The following is a 25,045-nucleotide window of genomic DNA, read 5'->3' as shown; positions in this document are numbered from 1 at the left end:
AAACTGGCTTCTTTGCATCTCACATCCACCTTTGCTGTCTAATTTTAAAAACTGTTAATGGTGGCGTCAGCACAAAGGAAGGAGTGGTGGCAACAGAGACTGGCAGATTTCAGGAATGATGATGATTTGCAGGGCTTTTTTTCAGAGGGAACTTAGTTCTGGCACCTCTCATGTGAGTTCTGGAACATCTCAGGGGAGTTCCAGCACCTCTCTGGTGGGTGCCATTGCTGTTCTAAAGGTGAGTTCTGACACCTCTTTTTCTAGAAAAATCGCACTCTTACCAGAGTCCTCTTGCCATTTGCTTCTCTTCCTAACTGTAATTTGCAATTAAATGCTTTGAAATGGAAACAATTTATTGGACAGCTGGCCATGTAACTAGTACTCACTGCTCCAGGGTGGTTCAGGATCCCTGGCTGGCTATAGCAGAGTTTGGCCTCCAGAGGGAAGAGGATTTTCTTTAAGCACCCTAGAGAGAACCCTCTCCAGCTCAATATTCACAATGGCTTGGCTGTGCATTCTGCTTCCCAGCAGCCCTTTATCCATTCCCCATTTTTTTGACTTAACAAATAAAAGCCCTGAGAGCGGCCAGGCTCTATTGATTCAGCACCTCCCCGGGGATGCATAATTCCTCCGTATTTTAATATCTATTAGCGTTGAGATGAAGCCAGTTGTGTGGAAGGAGCTGGCTGCTGAGATTGTGTTGGGCTTTAAAATGCAGGATATATTAGGAGGTGGGGCATCGTGGCACAAGAGGCACACCAGGCAGGAGCAGCAATGAGGAGCTATGGCAGCTTTTGTTGTCTGCAAAAGTGGTAACAGAATTTAGCTGCTTCTCTCTCCACTCCACCCCAGGAGCTTTTATAGCAGTAGCACCAACTGACAAGGGGGGGGGGGGGGGAGAGCCTGCTTCTCTGACTTTTATAGCTCAATCTGCAGCAATCGGCAAGCAAGCCTTTTCATATCATAGAGATAAACATTATCCCCTACTGCAGATCAAGCTGCTGTTAAAGGCACAGGATAACAGACAAAAAAAGAGGTTATGGCTATATTATAAAGTCATAGAAAAGAGCACTGGGTAAAATACCCTTCCTCAAAGTTTTCACACACCCCATGTGGACTGAAGAGCTAAGCTAAGTGCAGTGGGTAGACTATAACTCAAGAAGAACCATGTTCAAATCCTCCCATAGCCTTGAAGATCACTGGATGACCTTGAGATGGTCACGTCTGAGGCTGTGGGATTTGTTTACTTCTGTTATTTCATTTATATCCGGTAGCATCAGGCTCTAGAGAAGCTGTCTGGTTCTGACTCATACTGTCTTTGAAGATAGAACCATGGTCAGTGATACTTTGCAGCTCAGGATTGCATCATACACTTTCAGATCTGTTAAGATTTGTTGTCCAGCTCTTCAGATTTACAACTTTGTATGGCTGTCACTGTGGTTCTAGGAATTTAGTCCTTGCGGCAGTAAAGGCATAACTAAGTCAACATTTTGCAGATGAAAATTTCTGAAACTCATTGAGCCCTGAAGGATTGCTTCTTCCCCTTTTGAATGTTGCTGGGCCCTCTTCATTATTTCATCCATTAATCAACTCCAGAAACACACAGGGAGGCCATCTTGGGGGCTGCACCCAACAACAAAATTCCTTATACATATAATTATAGAATTCTAATTCAAAGACCAGGACAACTGGTAAGTTTGAGAGCAATATATGTTTAAAGACAGTGTGAATCAGAACTCCGCAACTTTTCTAAGAGCCAGACTTTCAGAGTATTCTTGACTTGCCAAATCCCTAGCCCAAACTATGGATTGTTTGTGTGATTTAATTAAACATGCTGATGTGCAATTATTAGTGTAAAGCACTATAACCTAGGAATAATGTGGGCTAGAATTCTAAATGAATTCACACTCAAATCTTCCAATATCTGTTAGCAGCCAGCTAGATAATTCAGAGGCTCTGCAAAATTCAGCAACAAAACCCTTCAATCCTGTTTTTGAGGTGTAGGTATGTGAGAGAGTGTGTAACAGTGTTTAGATTTTAATGCTTTCATTCTATTGCTGTGTTTTTATTGCTTTTACCTGTTTGTAAGTTGGCCTGGAAAGTTTTTGTTTTTTTTTAAAGTGAGGTGTAAATATTTCAAATAAACAAATAAAATAATCATTCCTGGTTCTTTCAGTTTATTAAAAGTGCTAGCTTTTCATCATTTTTACTTTCTGTTCAAAACAATGTAATCAAAGGGCACTTTTCAAGATGTTTCCCAGAGGAAATAAATTCGCTAGGTAGGAGGGATCTTTGATATTAAATATTGGGAATATTTGGTGATCTATCATCTAGCTTGTATGCTGTCGATCTCATGAGAGCAAGGAGACCCTGCTGGGAGAAACACCTGGGGAGTTCTATTTCTAAAAAAAAATCTCCTCCTTTGACAGCCAAGGAAAATAGGTTTCCCTCTGCCATCTTTTCCATTAGCCTGTTATGCTGCCGATGGCAACCAGTCAGGGATTGCTGTGAGCAAGTAATGCTGTGCTTTCATGGTAACCACCCAGAAGCAGACAAATGGGTAGCACTTTATAGCAGCCCTGCTGGGGAAAAACGAGATAAGGCTGGGGGAAAGATCTCACAGTCTGGAATTTGGAATGGCCATGCAATGAGCCTTTTACAAAGATGTATTTGAGTCGGTTTCCCTTCGCTTCAATAAAGCAGCCGCAATCTCCTCCACTTCAGTCACCTCCACCTGGAAGGCAGCAGCCATCTCATTTCTTGCCAGTTTCAGGAACGAATAGTCTTTAGCCAGGGAGTCAAGTCCTCCAGAACTCAGAGCCTGCGGGAGAAGAAATGGAAGCCCATGCAATTAACGTTGATGCATTTCAGTGGAAGAGAAACACCAAAAACAATGCAGAAAATAACACAGTTATTCCAAGACTAAAGAAATGTGTCAGTTCTGTACGGATCCATGCTAATTGTGGTGATTTTTCACTCCCATTTCCCATTTAGGACTGAATTCTCTGACATCCCTATTTCCCTTCTTCAACATCCCATTTTGTCCCTTCCTTTGACCCTGTCTCAAACCCCAACCACTTCCAATGAACTTGTGTGTGATGCCCACAGCTGTACCTCCCGCAATGATACATTGGGCAATAGATCTTGGTCATAATATTGATATGGAACCATGGGAACGATTGTGGAACATGGTTATAAAATTTACAGCATGCTATGGTCTAAGAGAAAATTATATGAGAATGATGTATCAATGTTACTATAACACCAAGAAATTGGCAAAAATGTATAAATCCAAATCAAATAAGTATTGGAAATGTCAAGAGAAAGAAGGTTATTTTTATCATATGTGGTGGTCTTGTAGTAAGGTTAAAGCTTACTGGGAAATGATATATAATGAATTGAAAAAGATGTTTAAAATAACATTTGTAAAAAACAACAACAGCAACAACCAGAAGCTTTCCTTTTGGGAATTATAGGGACAGAACTACCCAAACTGTAAAGAAATTTATTCATGTTTGTGACTACAACACAAATAATGTTACTTGCCCAAAAATGGAAAGACGAAGTCCCAGCCAAAGAAGAATGGATAACAAAACTTATGGAATATGCAAAAATGGCAAAACTTACCGGAAGATTAAGAAATCAAGATAACAAACTTTTAATAAAAGAATGGAAATGGTTTATTGAATATTTACAAACGAACTGTAAACAGATAAGAACATTGGCAGGATTATTGTAATAACCTGCCGTTTTATAAGTTCTACTTTATATTTAAAGTAGATGAATAAATGAGCAAATTAAGTTAATTTGGATATGCAGAAAATATTAAAAATAAATTTAAGGAACTGCAGAAAGAGGAGGAAGGAAGACAAGTTTTGAAATGTTAAAAGGATTGTAATATTATTGAAATGTATAAAACTGAAAATCATAAATAAAATATTTTTAGAAAAACAACAACAGCTGTACCTCTTGGATGAGCTGAATGGAGGCAGGGGTAGAGGTTTCCATACTCCTTAGTGCATATCCTTCATTGCTGCTTGCAGATGGTAACCCTTCGCCATCATTGGACTCCTGTTGTGAACCAATGGACTTCTTTGGGGGAAATTGCATGGAAACAAGACCAGATAGATCTGAGTGGCATCAATCACCAGTCTCTTTATTACCCAGAGTGCAGCAGGCCCTGCCCCCGCCCCGGTGACCTTCCTTATTAAGATTGTTATCCCCATTGATCCTGAGGCACAATTTGCAGACGGACATATCTACAGTGAGGATAAAGTGATTCCTGCCCATATTTTAAGAATTAAAATACTGTTATATAACGTTGCCAGGTGTGTGCATAAAATATGGCTTGGATAGTTGGATATGCCATGATGCTCCCCCCGCCCCCTTTGAATTTCATCTGATATTGGAAGAGGAGATAGACAAAAGTGCTTATCCTCTAATGGAGATGGTCTGGCACAACCTCAACATCAAATGAATTGTGTTTACTGCAAGTGGGTGCATCCGTCAGGCACTATCCACCTGTGTGGATGTTTAAGAGGGGATGCAAGACCCAATTTCCTTGAGTAGTCCAGATGTCATTGCTGATATATTGAGTTCCATTTTCCCTGTGTTGCCCTCCGGCATTTTGTCACAACTGATCTGTGGCAATTTTTAAAAAAACTGCAAATGCAATTGCTGAGTCAGCCTGTCCACTGTGAATAGGCAAACCGCTACTGAATGTTTTCAAAGCTAATGTCCTTCAATTAAATTTCTTCCTCAGTGGTTCTATCCTTTTATTGTTTCCTGTTGAGTGTGGCTGACATTCATCAATCCACAGAACAGTGCCTCTGAATTTCCCTTTATTGTCAGTTTCTGTTCTCATATGAGAAGGCTTAAATTACTGATTTCCTCCCATTATTTTACTTTTTTTCATGTTCATGTAATGAACTTTCTGTGTGTGTGTGTGTGTGAGAGAGAGAGAGAGAGAGAGAGAGAGAGGGTACTTATTGTATGGAGTACAGTCACCTCTATTTCTGCTCCCCGTGGCAGCCATTTTGTACCACTTTTATCAAGGCTTGAGTATTAGCACCTTATTATTATAATATCAAAAAAGGCATACACACACACACACACACACACACACACACAGTGATAGACAATTGAAAACAAAAAATAATAATGGGATAAATAAATAAAACCCTCCTCCAAGGGAACTGAAACTGAAATTAATGAGCAACTGAGGGTGGTTATTTCAGAAGCTGAAAATGACTTTTGCTGAGTGAGGCTTAAATGCAAACAAACTTTACAGAAGGGTTTTGGCTATGGGGGAAAGCCATTGCTGGATAATATGGCACTATATTAAGTGTTGTGTGGAATCATATTAATTCTCCTTTCAGCTGATTGTGGAAAAGCAAAGCTTCAACAATGCTAAATCGTTCTAATGGGACCGTAGCCCATATATGTACACATCCTGTCTTTTGTATCTGATGGAGTTGTATGGGGAACACTGAAAGCACAGCTTGGGTTGTGGTCTCTTTAGCATGCCTAAAGTGAAGCAATGCAGCATTTACCTGCTGGATGGAAAACTGTAGTTCTGATTGGCTCTGGACACCATGAGTTGGCACCTTGCTCATTTTTCGTTTACGGTTTTTAGGCCGAATAGAGCATTTGCTGCCTAGAGGGGAGAGGGAAAAGAGACAAAAGGAATCAGAGATAATTACATTTTCCAAGTCTTAAAAGGTGCTATTTTGACTAGACCCATGCCAGTTGCAAATGCTTTCATTACACAGTCTCCTTTGTCGGATCAGCAGTTAACCTCCTCCCACACTAACCTGAGTACAGTGGTGCCTTGCAAGACGAAATTAATTCGTTCTGCGAGTTTTTTCGTCTTGCGAGTTTTTTCGTCTTGCGAAGTACGGTTTCAGTTTTTTCAAAAAAATCTTCAAAAACCTCAAAAAAGGCTACCACACCGCGTGCTATGAGTTGCTCCCCGAAGTCAAGTCGCAACTGCACCTCTTCAAGCAATGCACCCTGTATTACTGTAACAGTTTTAAGAAAAAGGAAACAAACTTGCAAGACGTTTCCGTCTTGCGAAGCAAGCCCATAGGGAAATTCGTCTCGCGAAGCAACTCAAAAAACGAAAAACTCTTTCGTCTTGCGAGTTTTTCGTCTTGAGAGGCATTCGTCTTGCGAGGTACCACTGTATAGGCATACAGTGGTATTTCGGGTTAAGTACTTAATTTGTTCTGAAGGTCCATTCTTAACCTGAAACTGTTCTTAACATGAAGCACCACTTTAGCTAATGGGGCCTCCCGCTGCCGCTGCGCCGCCGGAGCACGATTTCTGTTCTCATCCTGAAGCAAAGTTCTTAACCCGAGGTACCAGTACTATTTCTGGGTTAGCGGAGTCTGTAATCTGAAGCATATGTAACCTGAAGCGTATGTAACCCGAGGTACCACTATATAGGGATTATGAGATTAGACTGGCCCTGGAAATCCCTTGGGCTGTTAGCAAGAACTCACCTAGGTCAGGGAGCTGATGAGATGATGGTAGCACCCTCTCTCTTACTAGTTCATTCTCATACATCACCCTATGGAGCAAAGCACTGATAGTAAGTTCCAAGAAAATACCCTGTCCCAAACAACTATTAGTACTCTTTAGGGTGACCCAGAAGACTATGATTTTACATTAAAAACAACAACCCAGAGTTATTGACCAGACCATAGCTCTCCAGCACTTTCTTTTCCATTTTCCAAACTTTTCCTTCTCTCTCTGGACTCAGCTAGATTAGTAAAGAAAAAACGATTTATATGTGTTGTATATGCAATATAACATACCAGATGGTGCTGTGGAGTCCCGTTTTTCTCTACCTGTTTTCTCTGTTAAATTTACAATGCATTTAACTGAAATGCTTCTTTGATGTGTCTAGATCCAGCCTGTGTGTGTGTGTGTGTGTGTACCACAGCTAAATATATGTATGTGATGCAATCCTCAAAGAGGCTTCTCTTTATGATGGTTTAAAAGTTTCACTCAGTACAGAATGCTACTTTCTCTCCGCAGAAAGAATTGAAAACATACCATGCATGCTCTGGATCCCCTATCCATCAGTTCAAGCTTTCGGAAAGTTGGGCGCAACCTATTGCCACCTGTACAGGTATATCCCAAAGCATTTCTAAGGTTTAACATCCATGCACTAAGTTACCACTGCGAGGGCATACAGAAGTGCATTCTCATGGGTGCCCATCACTTCTGGAATGCTCTTGCCAAGAAAGCTAAAGCTCAGCACCTTTCAGAAGTGAACAATATGACTTCTCTTTTTTGGGTAGAATTTTGGTGAATTGGGGTAGAAGGTGCTGAGTGGTGTCCCTTATGGTGGTTAGCGGAAGGCACTTTGATAACATTCCCAGGGTAGAGAGAAAAAAAATTCTTCATTTTTTAACAAAGGTGGGGTTACCAGTAAAGGCAGGGGTAATGGTGTATTTTTTTAAAGAACCCTTATGTCACAAGAATATAAGAACAGCCATTTCCTTTTGCATAAATTTACCTGGCCACAGCAAGCCGGGTCAGCATGTTCTCCCATAATGCTTCATTTCGAACGATGTTACGTCATAACTTAGTGTTGCTCCATATGTATTATAACTTGGGGTGAGATAGTGATGGTATTCCCTACTGCTGCCATCTTTTCCCCAAAAAATAGATCAGGAACATTGTGAGAGAACGTGGTAGCCTAGCTAGCTACTGATTGCAGCAGTTCTTGGCTGCTTCAATCGGTTGGGAAAATTTCTTTAAAATGAAGGAAAGTGGGTTTTTTTAGGGTTGCCATCCCAGCCTTTACTGGTAAGTCACCCTTCCTCCATTTTTTTTTATAACTCCTGAATGCTAATTCATTTGCTTCCCCAACTTGCCCATCCCAACTCCCCCACTCAGCAATCAATGAAAAACTTTTAAAGAAAAGCTTTAGGACAATTCTAGCCCTATCCAATCTTTAGTGGTCCAATCTCATGCCAGAATCAGCCCTCTGAAAGGAATGCTACTCTCCCAGCTTGTTATGCTCTCAGTTTCTTGGGCTTTACCCCGTTGTTGCATTGTTGTTGGCGTTGCTGTTGCTGTTGTTCACATTGCCACCCCCTCCTGGTGGGAAGTCGTCAAGGAATACAGGGGAATCCAAATCTTCGCTTCCCATCTCGGTGAATTGTAGAGGTCTCTGGCTAGCCACATGAGGTGGTAGCGGGCTGCTTGGTTCCATGAAGGTGTCAACCTGGCCAAACAACCCCCCTGTCCTCTGCATTCAAGGGCAGGGGAGAAAAGAGGAGGTTGTTATTTTGGTCTTTATTAAGCCCTTTGTGTTCCAGCTGGGGGATGGCAGGAACAAGATCTAGTTAGTGAGAAAGCACAAATTATATTTAGGGGCAAACCAAACATTATTTTAAAAGTGTTTTAAAGTACCATGTTTACAACTACCTAATTCAGGCTTCCTCACCCTCGGCCCTCCAGATGTTTTGAGACTACAATTCCCATCATCCCTGACCACTGGTCCTGCTAGCTAGGGATCATGGGAGTTGTAGGCCAAAAACATCTGGAGGGCTGAGGCTGAGGAAGCCTGACCTAATTATTTTAAAGGGTGGACTCAACCTAGTAAAGGTAAAGGTACCCCTGCCCGTACGGGCCAGTCGTGTCCGACTCTAGGGTTGTGCGCCCATCTCACTTAAGAGGCCAGGGGCCAGCGCTGTCCACAGACACTTCCGGGTCACGTGGCCAGCGTGACGAAGCTGCTCTGGTGAGCCGGCACCAGCGCAGCACACGGAAACGCCATTTACCTTCCCACTATAAAGCGGTACCTATTTATCTACTTGCACTTAGGGGTGCTTTCGAACTGCTAGGTGGGCAGGAGCTGGGACCAAAAGACGGGAGCTCACCCCGCCGCGGGGATTCGAACTGCCGACCATGTGATCGGCAAACCCTAGGCGCTGAGGTTTTACCCACAGCGCCACTCGCGTCCCGGACTCAACCTACCTAGTGATTATTATCTTGGGGTTTTCCATATTTAATATTTTACTTGTGTTAACCGAAAATAGTAGAAATTTTAAGAAAATCAACTTTCAGTGTGTGCACATTTTATTTTGCTCAAAATATTTTGTATATAAATACACACACCACAGAAAGCTTCAGGACGCCTTGGCTTTATTTGTTGTATGTTTCTTTAACTCGACTCAGGGTGCTTAACATTGAATGATGGCTGACAAGGAGCCACAATCTGAGGTAAATGTGTTAGGTGTCTCACATAATCTGTGGGGGTCTCAACTTCCTCTTAGGTTAGAATTCCACTTCTGCTTTATCTCCTCCACCCACCATTACAATGAGTATTCTATAAGAATATAAAAGACCACTAACACAAGTTTAGTCAATCAAACAAACAGAAAACAGAATAGCACAGGTGCTTCTGCTCTTTAACATTCAACAAAGGAAACAAAACTGAATGATGAATGATAACTTCATGAGGAAACAAACGGAGTGGGGAATGGACTCATTCTGTGAGGGGAGCACTGCAAGTGTGTCATTGCTGAAGTTTTCAGCTGAGGGTTAAAGGATATATTGGATGCCCATTAAGCAAACTTTATATCTGTGCTCATACTCACCCTATAGATGCCCTCCTCCATTGCTGCCTCAACCATGGCTCTCTCAAGTTCCTCCTCTGCCGTCAGATCCCCAGAGATTGCTCTTTTGATCTCAGGAGCTGCTTCCTCTTCAATGGTCCTCAGGCCAGCCTCATTGAAACAGCACAGAAATGATTATCATTGGCAGGGACCATTCATGCCGGAGAACAGGGAGTTAAGGTGTGACCCAAACCACCTTCTCCTAAGTCATGATGACTTTCCTTCCCATGAAGGGAAGAGGTCAGGCTCTTACAGTATATATCCCTAATCATGCACAGCTATGAACTTGCCAGCTTCACAAAGTACTGTGTATAAACCAGTGCTTATGTTGACAGGGGGAACGCTCAGTTATGCTGCATCACACAAGTGGGTGTGACATAGCTGGTGGGGGCGGGGGAGTGAAAATTCACCTGAGCACAGCATTATAGTGGCATGTTGATCTTTTTAAAAAGTTCTTTTAAAATGTGCTATAACACCCTTAAAATTTTAAGCATTACTGTGTGATGACTCCCCCGTCAAAAAAACCTAGATTGAAAAGGGCAAATTTAAATAATCAGAGGGAGAGAGAGAAATGCATGCTGCTAAATGGCATTGACTGGAAAAGTGCTAACAGAAAGCATTGGCTTAGGCACCCAGTTAATTTCCACACACATCAAAACCATGCTTCTTCAAATGCTAGAAAGCTCATTGCCGTACAACCACCCTATAAACAAATCACAACAAATGCACAATAAAGGCCAGATATCATCTAACCTCTGTGTAAGCTTTGTGCAAGAAATTCAGGATGGATGCTCAATAAACAAGTTGCCCAGAGGAACTCTAAAGCTAAGGCAATCTACATATGCAGATACTGTGCTATTGTCCAATTCTTTCCAAAAACAAAAACAAAAAGAGCACACAGAAACATTTGATGTCAATGGATGTGTCCAGATGGACGTTGATTACAGGATGGACTTTACTGGGTGCTCCCAGATGGGTGTTTATTGTAGGACAGTGTCAGGGAACTGCCATCAGTGCCGGAGGGAGAGAGCAAAAGCCAGAGGGATTCCAGAGAGCGTCCAGGGATTGGGAGAAGCAGCCCATCTTCTGGGGAAGAGAATCAGCGTAGCACCAGTGGAGAAGGGGGGCAGATGGGGGAAGCAGCAAGGCGGTCCCATAACTCCTTGCCTGGGACCAGTGGGGAGAGTAGGGATCCTCCGTTGCCCATGCCCTCCTTGCGCAGAAGGCTTTCGCGCAGAGAGAGTAGGAGGAGATGAAAAAGGTATTTAAATATACCTTCCTGAAGAAACCAGAGGCCTTTCTTCTGGGCATAGTCGGCCAATCGGTGCCAAAGAGGGATAGAACTTTTTTTTATGTATGCAACAACAGCAGCAAGAATATTCATTGCGAAGTATTGGAAGACGCAAGATCTACCCACTTTGGAAGAATGGCAGATGAAGGTGATGGACTTTATGGAATTGGCAGAAATGACTGGCAGAATCCGAGACCAGGGAGAAGAGTCGGTGGAAGAAGATTGGAAGAAATTCAAAGACTATCTACAGAAATATTGTAAAATTAATGAATGTTAGAATGATGTTGGATAGAAATTAAGTGGTTTCCTGCTGTAATGCTTTAAGGGAATATGAAAAAAGGGTTATTAATAGGTAAAAATCTAATGCTATTATTTTCAAGATCAAAGATTAGGATAAATAAAGAGGGTAAGGATTTGCTGAACCAACAAATTGAAGTGGAATACAAAAAAGGGAGGTATGAGGAGGTCCGGGAAACAAGCTAAAGGAAAATAATCAATGGAAAATCTGTGTGTTTTTAACTATTTTTATTTTGTATTTTTGTTAATTTTTTTTCATTTTTATTGTAATACTTTAAAAAAGCTTAATAAATATCTTATAAAAAAAAGAGAGTAGGAGGAGACTAGGCGTCAAAGAGCTTCTTTGCTGGAAGAAGTTTAAGAAACGCCCACTGGCAGATTCTGCCAGCGATTGAGTCAGCCACGGGTGAGTGGCTGTCTGGACAGAAAAGGTTCACTTAGGCAACCCAGCCAGGTGTTTGCACCCAGCCGGGGAGATAAGCACTGGCTTACGCACGAGCAACCCCTAGAACCCTCACAGACAGCTCCTCATGCATGGTTCTCTCTCTCTTTTTTTTAACTGGGTCCACACAATGTTGTTGGAATCAAAATGCCAGACCATATTGTCTTTCCTCCACCCACCATTGAATCTGGATTTCCTTTTTCCAGGGAAAATCTAATAAATTACAAAGGCCAGTTACAAGGTATGTGGACAACCCATTTGCAATATCAAGCCCCTGCCTGTAAGCACCAAATGTCATTCAAATGCCCCCTGTAAAGTGAATGAACCAAGAGCAGCGATTCCAGAGGAAACCCAAAGCATGAAAAATTCCAGAAAGATTTGTCCATAAGCATTTTGTGGGAGAAGATGGGGGGGAAAGGGATAATAATTTTGTGGGAATATTTGCAGAGAGATTATTTTGTTTAAAATGCCAGCTCTTTAGAGAATCCCAAAACAGGGCCATGAAAACTGCAAACAACTGCGTCACAGTACCTGGAATCTGGTGCGTATGAGAGAACCCAAAGCACCTCCATTTCCTTCTTTTCTTTCACTCCATTATGGGCTGGAAATCTTTCTACTCTGCTGGGTCAAGCATGTTCCAATTCTCACTTACCTGGATTTCAACAGCATTCTTCTTGGGCCGGTATCCGTAATACTCTTCCTGGCGCTTCATGAATTTTCTGAAGTGCTCCTGGATGAGGAAGGTAGCGTAGAACTTGCCCACGGTCACCTCATCATCTGGAGGAGGAGTAGCCACAAGTAGACATTAAGTTTGCTCAGCAAAACAACCCAGCCAACTTGTATGCCAGGCTGCTTGAGAACACACAAAGGAGATTTGTGAAATGCAAGTTGTAGAAAGAGGGTTAGAGATAAAAACATATATGAAATAAGGTAAAGGTAAAGGTACCCCTGACCATTAGGTCCAGTCGCGGACGACTCTGGGGTTGAGGTGCTCATCTCGCTTTACTGGCCGAGGGAGCCGGTGTTTGTCCGCAGACAGCTTCCGGGTCATGTGGCCTGCATGACTAAGCCGCTTCTGGCAAAACCGGAGCAGCGCACAGAAACGCCGTGCGTTTCCAGCTGGAGCGGTACGTATTTATCTACTTGCACTTTGACGTGCTTTCAAACTGCTAGGTGAGCAGGAGCTGGGACTGAAGAACGGGAGCTCACCCCGTCGTGGGGATTCGAACCAGCAACCTTCTGACTGGCAAGCCCTAGGCTCTGTGGTTTAGACCACAGCGCCACCTGCACATTCTATTCAGTGCTTCCTTTAAACATATTTGTTTCGGTAAGCCTATCCAGGCACACAGAAGTTGACATGTTTTAATCTCTTTTTAGATTATGGCTGATTTTAATTATTATTTTTAAATGTTTTTAATTTCTTGTTTTAAACAGTTTCTATTGATAACTTTGATATTTCTTGTAAACTGCTTAGGGTTTTTGTTAAGGTCAAATGGCATTTAAATAAAGAAATTAAGGACTTGCCTCCAATTGGTGGAATGACTTGATCCAGGAGCTTCATGCTGGTTCTCTTCCATATTTTTTTAATAATCATCCTTAACTCTTCATTGGCTTGTTCAAAGTTACCTGCAAAAGCACCAACCGCTTTTATATGAAACTTACTGCATCAGATAATTGGTCTGTCTTATCCAGTAGAATCTACAATATTCCTACATTTCCCAGTCTGCTACACGAGACTCTTTTTAATTGAAGGTGCCAACTGATTGAACCAGGCGTTTTCTTCATGCAAAGCATCCATGCATGGCACTGAACAAAACATTACCAATAAGTCAGCCACAATGGTTTATCCTATCCTCCTCATTGTCTGCCCTCAGACAACAAGTACTCATGCCCAATTAATCAATGCTCTCTTAATTAATTCATTAGCATCCCTTACAATAAAATCTCATCATCTCCCCCACTTCCTGACATACCACTGTACAGCCTGGTACTTGGGGTGAGATCCTTTTAAATCAAACATTAGCTTTATTGTTGGCTTGCTGTCCAGATTTGTTAAAGAAAAGTTGTTTCTGCTGCTCTTTTGGGGGGCTGCTGTTGCATTGCATTGCATTGAATATTTTTAGCTGCTTTGAGGTGTCTCCAGACCAGATAAGGCTGGCTACAAGAACAACAACTATAGCACATGTTGCTGTTGTTAATATTATTGTGTTAACACAGGTAAGTGCTTTCATTTTTATCAATCCTCAGGTGGACAAAATCCTTAGTATTTGCCTTTGATGAAGCTTAGGCTCCTTAAAACTCCAGAAGCGGCATGGAGTTGGCATGGCTCCACGCTGAAACTACTTATGCTAATTTAAAACAGATGAAGACCCGACTCTTGGAGGTCTTGTGATTAAATGCACCAGAAAGGCATTAGTTACTGTTGATTTATGGCATCATCTGCTGGGCCTATGTAATCACGCAGTAATGGATTTTGAGGTCAGCAGAGCTTCTGCTGACATATAAGGTGACTAATGTTCTTCAGAACTTGTGAGATGAATAATGGCAGCTGTGGGAGAGTGCAGAGGAGTTATTCAGGAATGGATGTAGCTATTGATGCATTTCATCTCTCACCTTCTGTCTTGATCTTGAGAGCCGTTCTCACCAGAGCAAAGAGTGTTGCATTGAAAGTGACTGTGCCGTCACTATTCAGGGGCATATTCATGCTCACCAAGCGCTGCAAAACACACACCATGTCAGAGACAATATATCCTAGGTTTTTTTCAGGCAGAGTGTGCTGAAACTCACTTCTGGCACCTCTCAGGTGGGCACCATTGTCATTATATGAGAACAAGGGTTCATGGTGAGTTCTGGCACCAATTTCCAGAAAAATAGCACTGAATGTATAATTTACATTCACAAACAAACACACTTGGAACACACCCATATGTCCCATACCTGAAGGAGCATTTCTACCTCCATTGTTCGGCCCAGACACTGAGGTCCAGCTCTGAAGGCCTTTGGCAGTTCTGTCACTGCAAGACGTGAGTTACAGGGAACCAGGCAGAGGGCCTTCTCGGTGGTGGTGCCCTCTCATCAGATGTCAAGGAAATAAACAACTATTTGACTTTTAGAAGACATCTGAAAGCAGCCCTGTTTAGAGAAATTTTTAATGTTTGAAGTTTTATTCTGTTTTTAGTGTTCTGCTGGGAGCCGCCCAGAGTGGCTGGAGTATAAACAATTATTATTATTATTATTATTATTATTATTATTATTATTATTATACTGTAGATTACCATTATTCATTTTCTTAAATTTATATTCCACCTTTCTCAAGGTGGAACCCAAGACATCCAGACACTGAGCAGACCTAGACCTGCTTCACTTCAGTGAGACGAAGGTCTTATGTGCCCTTCAGGCCATCGCCAGGGAATCAGTGTCCCACCCTCCATTTGACAGATAGCTTTAAAAACACCGGTTCTTCATTCCTTCAGCTTAAAAAAATAATCTAGTGCGATAAGGACTGAATTTTGTACAGGGGCCAGGGGGTGGAGACTAGGACACGAACTCAGACCTAGTTTGGACTGCTAAAGAAACATTTCCTCAGGACTCCTACCTTGCAAGCCACACGGTGTGGACAAAACTTCCCAAAGCCCAGGGGAGGCTGGATTCGTCTCAACAAAGTCACCACATCTAGATGTTTGATGCGGCCCCTGAGGAAGAGGAAGAGACAGCCATGTTGAAGAAAATGGCACACAGGTTTCTAGCTCGGGGAGCTGAAGAGACCATGATTCAATGGTTTATTTGGACCATTCTCTAATCCCAGGGAATTCACACACAGCACCTGCTTATTTTCTTGACATAGTGATAGAGCATACAATTAAAAGTATATGTTTTGAAGTATCCTTGAAAGAGGCAGGTACTTTCTGCCTTAGAGCACACTAAAAAGTAGGAAGCCTGCCATGTGGAATGTTGAGTGGGTGGGCAAGGTCTCAACACCCTCCAGCTTTGTGGAGAGGTGAGGACCCACATGGGCTGAAATCTTTTGCACATACGATATACAAATGTGCTATATGAAACAATGTAGTCTGATGAGCCAGTCCCCCTGCCTCATATGTGGCACTGTGATAAAACACGTGTTTGCCATGACATGTACAGGCGATGCAATGGGAAGCCATAACGAATCTCAATTCCCTCCTGTATGCACACCTCCATGATAAAGAAATGCAAAAACAGATATCAGTTTATGCATTATTGTTATGTGAGCACAATCTGTAAAGTGGGTCTCCTGGTTTATAAAAAGATCAGCTCTCACAAGAGACAACTGTATTTTTTTCTAAGTGATATTGACCACATTTTATTTATTTAAAGGATTTCTGTCCTACACTGCAAAGAACAATTCTAGATTTCACCAATGGGTGTTAGTCACGTGCCCAGGCAAATAAATCATTCTGAGTACTTGGAAAGTCCTTTCTCACACCTGATCTAGCCTGCTGTGTCTCAAGAGGCATCAGCCATTCTAAATCTATCCTGCCATAATTTGGAAACAAAATACTATATCTTCTTCTTCTTCTTCTTTGGCAATCACTCGTAGCCGAGTAAGATCGTCTTCCATAAACACGGTTTTAACAATGAGTCCATAAGTGATTGTGGAGGCCAATTCTGGACCCACATGTCCTTCCACAGTGCAGACATTGTTTCCTGGGTGGGAGTTGATCACGGTGTGGATTTGCCAAGCGTGCCTTCCTCTTAGCACATTTCTCCCTTGCGTCCTGAGTTCCCTTTTACCAGGGCAAGATTGACCACAGCTAGAAGCCCCTGATGTCCCTATTTGAAACATACCTTCTAATAAATTCATGGGGATTCCAAGTCAATGTAATAAATCAAGGTTTTATATTAAGGCTGAGACAATCTGATAAATGAAAAGAGAGCTCATACCAATATTTCTCATTCTATTACCACACATCTGACTTTGTACTCATATGCCTTCCAAGCATTGACGTCCCACAACATTTCTAGGAAGTTACATTGAGCTCTCTTTCCAGTGCCAGTAGAAACTCAGAGCCAAATTAGACAAGACATTTGCCAAGTAATCTGTTTTCGCAAAGCTGATTAAAAAAAGAAAAAGCTGGTGTAGGGCATCAATGGAAGGTTTCCTTTCACTGTGGATAGCAGAAATGGGGCATAATTCTGATCAAGACCATGGCATAAGCATGTACCGGCTAATTATTATTTTAACATAAACAAAAAAATTGACAATAGGTCAAACTACATGATAGACTTCATGTCTAGTTGGCCCACAGATCCAGTGATTACAAAAGTAATAACTGATAGTTTCTCACTTGGCTTCAGGATCATATTCTGCCCAGATTTTTTTGAATTCATCCAGGTGATGAGGACCCAATATGGACCAATCCCGTGTGAGGTAGTCAAAGTTGTCCATGATAACAGCGACAAAGAGGTTGATAATCTAAGGAGATATACATTGGCACAGCTTAGGTGAAAGATAGCAGAGGATAATGGACCTCTGAGCTGCCCATTGGAATGAAGTTGGCCGAAGGCCTGTATACCAACCCACATAAAACTAAATAAAGTATAATCGAAGGGGTAGTTTGTCTGGGAAGGCAATGCATGTCACAGGCATTGGTTAGTTCAATTCTTAGGCTTGTGAATACACCCTTCCACCCAGAATCCTTGGAACAGTGGTTCAACCCCCCCCCGAGCTATAATTCCCAGCACCCTTAAGAAACTACTGTTCCCAGGATCCTTTTGGGGCCGGTGAGGAAGAGATGTGATTTAAGTGCATGTGTAGAAACAGCTAAGTGGTCCGTTCATATGTGCAAGTCCATCAGGCAGCCAACCAGGATAGTGTGCTAGGAGAAGAGTGGTCTTTATACAAGCGTGCTCCAGAAGTACAAGCAATGACTGAGCACACCACTGTGCTGGGCTGCTTGTGGTGTCACACTGACTTGCTGTTTGTGACTGTGACAAATCATTCGTATGATTCCCTTGCCACATTGATCACCGCTCTCAGCCTTGGATGTAACAGAACCGACCTGCCACTGCTCAGTGCCTAAGAGGCAAAATTGATGAGAGAAGGAAGCAGAGAATTCCAGGGCTACGTTACACATTTATAGCTATGCGTTAATATGAACTGCGGCCACCTGAGAAAACTAAAATGAGACAGAATATTGAATGAGTGCCCAGGCCAGGGCTTTGAGAAGAGTCATTTCTGTTTCCTCAGCATGACAAATGTCAGTAGCTTATTTACTGCAAGCTGACTAAGGAATGTTTATTGATGGGCAGCTTTATACGTTTATTATTTATTTATTAGTATTTATTGTTTAGTGTTTAGTATTTATTAAATACCGTACATTTAATACTTACATGTAATAAATATAGTAATAATAAGTAATGTTAATCTAATCTTCCCTTAATCTTACTAAATATAGCAGATGAAAACTGGTATAGGGGTAAATAAAGCAGGTTAAAGACTCTTTCACATTGGCAACGCAGGTGGAAAGAGGAAGAGCAACAGCCCAGCTAAATGCATTTCATTCACAAGCAAAATTCCCTCTTTCCCTCTCTCCATAATGGCCGTTGATTGCCTTTCAGCAGCAAACACAACGATACCTGCTTTCTGATTGTTCCTGAATTTGCAGCCTTTGAGTGGATTTGATGGTCACAGATTGGCCCCTGAGCTATGACTGGTGATCAGCAGCTCCTAAACCCCATTTCTGGAGTCCCCTTCCATTAGCAAGAATGAATTGAACTATGTGTAAAGCCAAGACTACTGCTGAAGAAATGCTACAAGGTCTTTGAAGAAGAGAGGGGAGTATTTTAAAAAGGGAGCTGAAAATGGTTTGGGAGACATCATTACCTCCTGCAACATACACAAAATTTTTGATTTGACCCACAGTTTTGCAAAACCTGTTTGGCCAAAGGTGAAAGCAGGGTGATGTTATGCATCACATGCAGCAATTCCCTCCATCAAACCACCTTCAACGCCCCCCCCCCCCGATCATGTCTAGTTCGTCCCTTAATGATGATTGCTACTGTACCATATTTATCCATATGCTACAAGTATCTGCTAACTGACTAGGAAATAAGCACAAGATCACAGAACAGAAATAGCCTACCAGGAATGCGCATAGCATGTAGAAGCTGACTAAGTAGAAATAAGCAAAGTCTGTGCCACAAGTATATTCTTCCCCAGGAGCAAAGTCAGACTCAGGGTCACATTGCTTGCCATAGCTGGCAGCCAGTAAGATCTCCTGCCAGGCCTCACCAGTTGCACACCTAGAGAAAGGGATAAAGTGAGGCAGGGGCCCCTTTCCAGAAAGTATTCTCTAGATTAGAGGATATGGAATGACCAGCATTCTAGGACTCTAATCCTGGGTACTGCAAAATTGCAACCATTACCTTGTTTCCATTTGTGGGACTTTCATTTCTGAGTTGCCAGAATTAAAATGAGGAGTGAACCTAACACTAAGGGTCTATTCTGGCATGTTGTTATTGTTTATAGCCCGGCTTTTCCCAAAACGGGGGCTCAAGGTGGCTTATAAATAAAATAGTGACCACCAGCATATGAAGACTGAGGAGGTATTGTGGAAGTGCCAGGGTCCTAACTCAGGGAATGGGCAGGACATGCCATGTGTTTAAAGCACATGGCTCCCCCCCCCCAAAAAAAAGAATCATGGGAACTGTAATTTGTTAAGGGTCCTGGCAATGGCAGCTCTGTGAGGGGGAAACTACATTTTCCAGGATTCTTTGAGGGGAAAGTCATGTGCTTTAAGTGTGCATTGAACGCACTTTAAATGTACAGTGATACTGACCTGAATAGCAGCAGCACTGCTTGTGGGAACGTCTGGAAGTTGTTGTTCCGATTTATATAGGTTCCATCCACCAGAGCAATTTTCCCAAACATCTGTAAATCAGAAAGTGCCACTGCGATAAACCTCCACTTTTTGTACCAAAACCTGTTCTCTTTGTACCAGTTTCCTTTCGTTTCTTGCTACTTGGTTGGATATAGTCTTAGCCATGTTTAAAGTAGACTCACTAAAGTTAATTGAACAAGTTAGGCATGACTAACGTAAGTCCCCTCAATTTCAATGGGTCTCCTCACGACTTGGCTCACATCCACAGTATACAGTTTAAAGCAATCTCATACAACTCTAAAATTCATGGCTCTCTCTCCCCCCTTTCCCAAAGAATCATGGGAACTGAAGTTTGTTAAGGATCCTGAAAGTTGTTAGGAGACTCTTAGTAAACTACATTTCCAAGAATTCTTTGGGAGAAGTCATGAATCTTTAAGTGGTGTAAGAGTGCAATCTAAGTCTGAATCTAACCGATTGCTGCTTTCTACTTTAGTTGTTTACTGTCTTTCTGACTGCTGACACCCCCACCCTACCCCACCAAGGAAGTGAAGTGACTGCAGTTGCAAACCTCAAGCTTACTAGAGATTAAGTTACACTGAACTCATACAAACATAGCAAGAGCTCTCCTGAATCAGGCCAGGGAACATCTAACCCAACACTGCTTCATAGAATGCCCAACAAGATGTTTCTGGGAAGCCTACAAGGACAACATGAAGGAAACAGCCCTTCTCTGTGCCATTTTGCCCACAGCAACTGGTATTTAAAGGCCAGTTGCCTTTAACCCTGGAGGTTCCATTCAGCTATTAGCTGAGGACAGATCTGGTCTCCATTAACTTAACTAATCCCTGTTTAAAGCTATTTACACCAGTGGTCAGTCCCATAGAACTCATGGGACTTATTACTGAGCAAATATGCCTAGGATTGGGTTGTAAAACTCCAGACTGAAAGCCCACGGGAACTAAATTCTTGTGGCATCCTTTCAAGTGACATCTCTGTTTGCAGGTCAATGAAGAAGGACATGAGACCTGCAAGGTATAATTATTTAATGGGCCAGATCAGGCACCATGTCAAGAGAGATACACCTTGTTTCAAAACCTCTGCAGGATACATGGTGTCCCAAGCAATTGGGATGAGGAGAATGGGGAGCTGAGACTGAGGAAAGCTTCCAAGGAATAGAATGGAATGACAATATGATATCTGGCCTTATTACCATGGATGGTTTATAACTGGGATCTTGGCTTACACTGCCACTGAGAGAGGTTTTTTTTGTGTGTGTATCCTCACCTGCATCCCAATCACAGCATAGATAAAGAACAACATCACAATCAGCAAGGCCACATGTGGCAGTGCCTGCAGAACAAAAGAGAGAAGAACCCAAGGGTCGCAAAACTGCAGTGCAAAGTCATGAGCCTCAAATGAGATGGGAAGCGTTGAATCACAATGCTTGTCACCCAACCTCTAGAACTCTTCAAGCTCACGTCCTTTCAGCCAATGTGATGCACTTGCCTGGAAAGACTTGATGAAGGTCCATAGGAGATTTCTAATGCCTTCTGATCGGCTCAGCAGTTTTACCAGCCGTAGGACACGGAAAAGGCGGAAGAAAGTGATAGAGATTCGGCCACCCTCATCAGGATCTATGGCTTGCTGTGGAAGGAGCACATCCCTTGGGCAGTGAACAAGCATGAAGCAGGTAGAAGGAGATAAACTTCATTCAAGAGTAGATCTGGTGTGTTCAGCAGGCATGCCCATAATAAGACAGCAACCACCCACAATTTAATTGTGGATTAGGGGGCCAACCTGGTATGTACTACTGAGACCTGGGACGTCAGGCTGCAAGGTGTTGACTTTCATCAGCAATGTCTGTCTGGGTTCTCAGTGCACCACCAACATAGATGAGGGCTGGAGATGGTGGGTAATATCACTGTGGCCTATAAGGATCCAGTCTTCCTTTACTCCACTTCCCTCTGCTGAATTCCTGTGTCCACCAGTTTGGGCACCAGGGACAGATGGGGAATTCTGCTGTTGTACCGACTGCTGCCCAGCAGCCCCCATGTCTGAGCTGACAGAAGTGGTCTCGGCATGGCTACTGACAACCCCCAGACTGATTGACTACTGTAATGTGTTGTACCCAGCTTTGCCTTTGAATACTATTTGGAAACTTCAGCTAGCTCAAAACACAGTCTCCAGACTGTTGACTGGGACCAGTCAGTTGGTGGGGGTGATATATCTCAATGATATTGAAATAAATTCACACTGGCTTCCAGTCAATTTCTGATCACTCTTCAAAGTGCTGGTGTTTTCCTTTAAATGCCTACACAGGTTAGGTTCCTGAAGGACTTCCTGCTCCCAAAACAACCTGAGGCTGTTCTATAGTTGTCCCTGCCATCTGAGATAAGGCGGGAGTTTATGGAATTCCCTCCCCAGAAAATAATGTTGGCACTAGGCAGATTTATTGTTTTTGCTGCCTGACAAAACCATTTTTATTCTCCCAGGCTTTGTAATATACCTTAATGCATTTTTTCTTTTTTAACATATAATGTTCTATTTCTCTGTGTTTTTCTTGTTTTTGTAAATGACTTTGGAAGCTCTGCTGAAGGATGGTGTGTTTGTGCACACGTGTGTGTGTGTGTATATGTGTGTGTGTGTGTGTGTGTGTGTATGTATATATATATATATATATGAGAGAATATGAAAGGGGTAAAAAAACACTTACTTGTGTTGTGACGTCTCCCTGGATCACCGGATTCGTCTGTAAATATATCCCAAGTTATAAGTACAGCAATAATTTCAGTGCAGGTAAAACAAGGACCTCAGGGCCAACAGCATGCTAAGCTAAGGGACTGGATAATACTGCAGGGGTCATTGCATGCTGACTCAGGTTTGGAATACAGGAAGGAGTTTCATGCCACCGCCATTAAAAGGTTCCTCAACCTTCTAATGGATCTCTTGGTTCTAAGCCTAGCAACCCCTCCCTGGGCTAACTTCATGTTACCTGTAGAACTGTTGGACTGCTGGGTTTACTGAAACTAAGGATGAGTCTGCGCCATCAAAAATCATGAGTCCAGCATGACAAGAAGGAAGTGAGAGGAACAGTCAAAGGACACAGTTTGTACCTTTTTATCAGAGTTGGGAGTTGGATAATTTGATGCCATCATATATTTTATTGGAACGCCTATGCCACAAGGGCAAACTGGATCAAAGCTGCCATAACTGCCAAGGTCTCTCCCAAGGAATCTTAGGAACTGTAACTATGTGTGGATATAAAAAATAACCTTCACAGATGTACCGTTATGATAGGAGGCTCATTTTGGGAGAAGCCGTGGCAGGAAACTGGTTTAGATTTTTAGTGCAGACGTAACCTAACGCTGTGCAAATGTTGGCACAGTGATTCTAGTAGTGAGCACTCAGTGCATATTTAATGCACAATCAGTCCCATGGCGTATTTGCAGAGCAGATCGCCTGGGTCAGTTGTGCAAGAGCACACAGCCAATGCAAAACTTGTCTGTGGATTTGTGCTTCTGCAGAGTAGTAAAAGCATCATTTTGAGAAAAGTAACTATTACATTCAGACTTCAGTTTTCTGGCTGTTAGCTACAGAATCTTCAGATCTTGCTGTATCTTCTATAATGAAGCTGCACAGAACACGTCGGCAAGCTGGACCAGGAATGGAAGGAAGCTATAGTGTAATCTAGATGTGCAGTGATGCACTTGCTGTGCATCAGAAACAAAAGCTGATAATTGCACTGCCAGCGCTTTGCAGGACTGCTATTTTAGTGCAACCATAAAAATGCCACTAAAGCTGTGTTAGAAGCTAGAAGCTGTTAGTTCTATGCAACAATGCTTGTACAGCACCTACAGAATGTGAAAAGAATGTGATATATTGCTGCTAATCTTGTATGCGTATTACCCCAACCTCTTGTGACAAGCCAAAAGAAAGGCTTCTCTATTTGTTGAACATGTGAAAGGGGAGCAAATAAAAACAGCACCCTCCCACCACCAGCATCGTCTTCTCTTGAGGCTCACAACTTTCTCTCCCTTTTCCTCCTCGATGGCAGAATCTCTGAAGACTCATGCAGTCCACACTAACACAGCAGGGCACAGCAATATGGAATGGTCTAGGAAGGGACAAAGGGATATATGAAAGAAAAGGTTCTCCACAACAAGCTCATGCAGCTGATATTTACAATGCCATTACAGCCACCGCTTAGGCAGTACAATCCACCTCTGGAAGCAAGAATAATCTGTTAAGAGAATGAAAGAATCAGCCGAGGAATCCCACAAATGTAGTGGGAAAGTAGAGAAGTGAAAGACAGAGAGAAAGAGGGACAAGGGATGGAGGAGAGGAAGAGGAGCCATTTTTAGGGAGGAAGAGAAGGTGGTCCACAACAATAGAAGGGCATGATGGGAGATCCTATGAGACCAACAAAGAAGAAGACAGGCAGAAAGGAATAAGGGATAAAGGATAAAGGAATAAAGGATGCAGTGACTGATGCATGGAATGAGGACTACAAATGACTTGAACAGAGCCTAGAGTCTCCTACTGGAAACAGATTTTAAAAAGCAGCCTAGATAAGAAAGTTCCAGCTAACAATATACTGCAATAAGCCTTAGACAAAGAAACCTACTGGAGCATCATTGAAGGCACAGATATTCCTAGATTAGAAGCCTACAGAAGTCTATGACGCATGGCCAGCTACACTCATATTCACCCACCATCAAGAGACCACTCATGAGCCAGAATTCAAATGGGGGGTGGGTTTCAAGTGCTATTAGACCCCTCCACAAGTGATTAGAGTTCTTAACATGTCTTTTCCCTGCAAGGAGCTCCTACGGTGATATTTCATGGTCAGCTCTTTGAAGGATGGGGCTCCTGGAGTGCCGCCCACCATGCTGAGTTCTTCTGAAAACATTGACCCTTTCTTTCACACATTGAAATAATCCAAAGACTGGGCAGAACCCAAGGGGAAACAGGGAAGATGGATTTTTGCGGAATTAAACAAGATGGCTCATGCCAAGAGAAGTATTTTATCCACAAATGCTTGTTACAATTAATTTTTAAATATATTCAGACAGGACTAATTAATAGCCAGACATTTTAAAATCCTGGCTGACTTGTGTGCTATACCTGCTGCAGATGGTTATATTGACTTCAGCAGCAAATAAATGGTTGTGTGCCTTTGTTGGATTTGTGCTCTGATTGGTTATTTGCATTTTCTTGGCCAGAAACTCTGAGAAAAGTGCTGTATCTTGCACAAAGCAACATACGATCCCGATGGAATGCCCACAGATTATGTTAGAGGCACTTTATTATACTTGCTGCCATTTGTTCTTGGACAGAAGACCATAAAAAGAGCATTATTAGTTCATCTAAACAGCTCACCTATCAGGGAGTTTATTAAACATCAATATACAAATAAATGAAACAAATGGACTAGGAGGGAGGAAGGAAAGACAGGAAACATGGGAAAGGAATAGGCTAGGGTTCATAAGTCAAAGATACAGTGTGCTGGAAGGGGAAAACAGCA

At 42.4% G+C, this 25,045-nt stretch overlaps 1 protein-coding gene across 2 annotated transcripts in view; it reads right to left on the bottom strand.

Annotated features, from left to right (window-relative positions):
* Positions 1–2,160: 2,160 nt before the first annotated feature.
* Positions 2,161–25,045, bottom strand: part of CACNA1S (calcium voltage-gated channel subunit alpha1 S) — a 58,323-nt gene continuing 35,438 nt past the window's right edge. Inside the window, exons 29-45 of one of the 2 annotated variants that reach the window (XM_081010464.1) lie at positions 23,705–23,761; positions 22,235–22,270; positions 21,028–21,165; positions 20,806–20,871; positions 19,480–19,571; positions 18,784–18,943; positions 16,987–17,114; positions 15,261–15,357; positions 14,279–14,381; positions 13,190–13,291; positions 12,318–12,442; positions 9,618–9,746; positions 8,055–8,263; positions 6,504–6,571; positions 5,553–5,656; positions 3,967–4,092; positions 2,161–2,821 (exon numbers count right to left, since the gene is read on the bottom strand). In XM_081010464.1, the coding sequence (XP_080866590.1) occupies positions 2,657–2,821; positions 3,967–4,092; positions 5,553–5,656; positions 6,504–6,571; positions 8,055–8,263; positions 9,618–9,746; positions 12,318–12,442; positions 13,190–13,291; positions 14,279–14,381; positions 15,261–15,357; positions 16,987–17,114; positions 18,784–18,943; positions 19,480–19,571; positions 20,806–20,871; positions 21,028–21,165; positions 22,235–22,270; positions 23,705–23,761 (1,905 nt within the window). In that variant the 3' untranslated portion in view covers positions 2,161–2,656. The remainder of the gene's footprint in view (positions 2,822–3,966; positions 4,093–5,552; positions 5,657–6,503; positions 6,572–8,054; positions 8,264–9,617; positions 9,747–12,317; positions 12,443–13,189; positions 13,292–14,278; positions 14,382–15,260; positions 15,358–16,986; positions 17,115–18,783; positions 18,944–19,479; positions 19,572–20,805; positions 20,872–21,027; positions 21,166–22,234; positions 22,271–23,704; positions 23,762–25,045) is intronic. The other variant, XM_081010465.1, reaches the window with a different exon arrangement.

The sequence above is a fragment of the Podarcis pityusensis genome, assembly GCF_964106645.2.
Source record: "Podarcis pityusensis genome assembly, chromosome: 6".
Taxonomy (NCBI): domain Eukaryota; kingdom Metazoa; phylum Chordata; class Lepidosauria; order Squamata; family Lacertidae; genus Podarcis; species Podarcis pityusensis.
The sequence above is the reverse complement of the archived record's forward strand: the minus strand, read 5'-3'. Positions and strand labels throughout refer to the sequence as shown.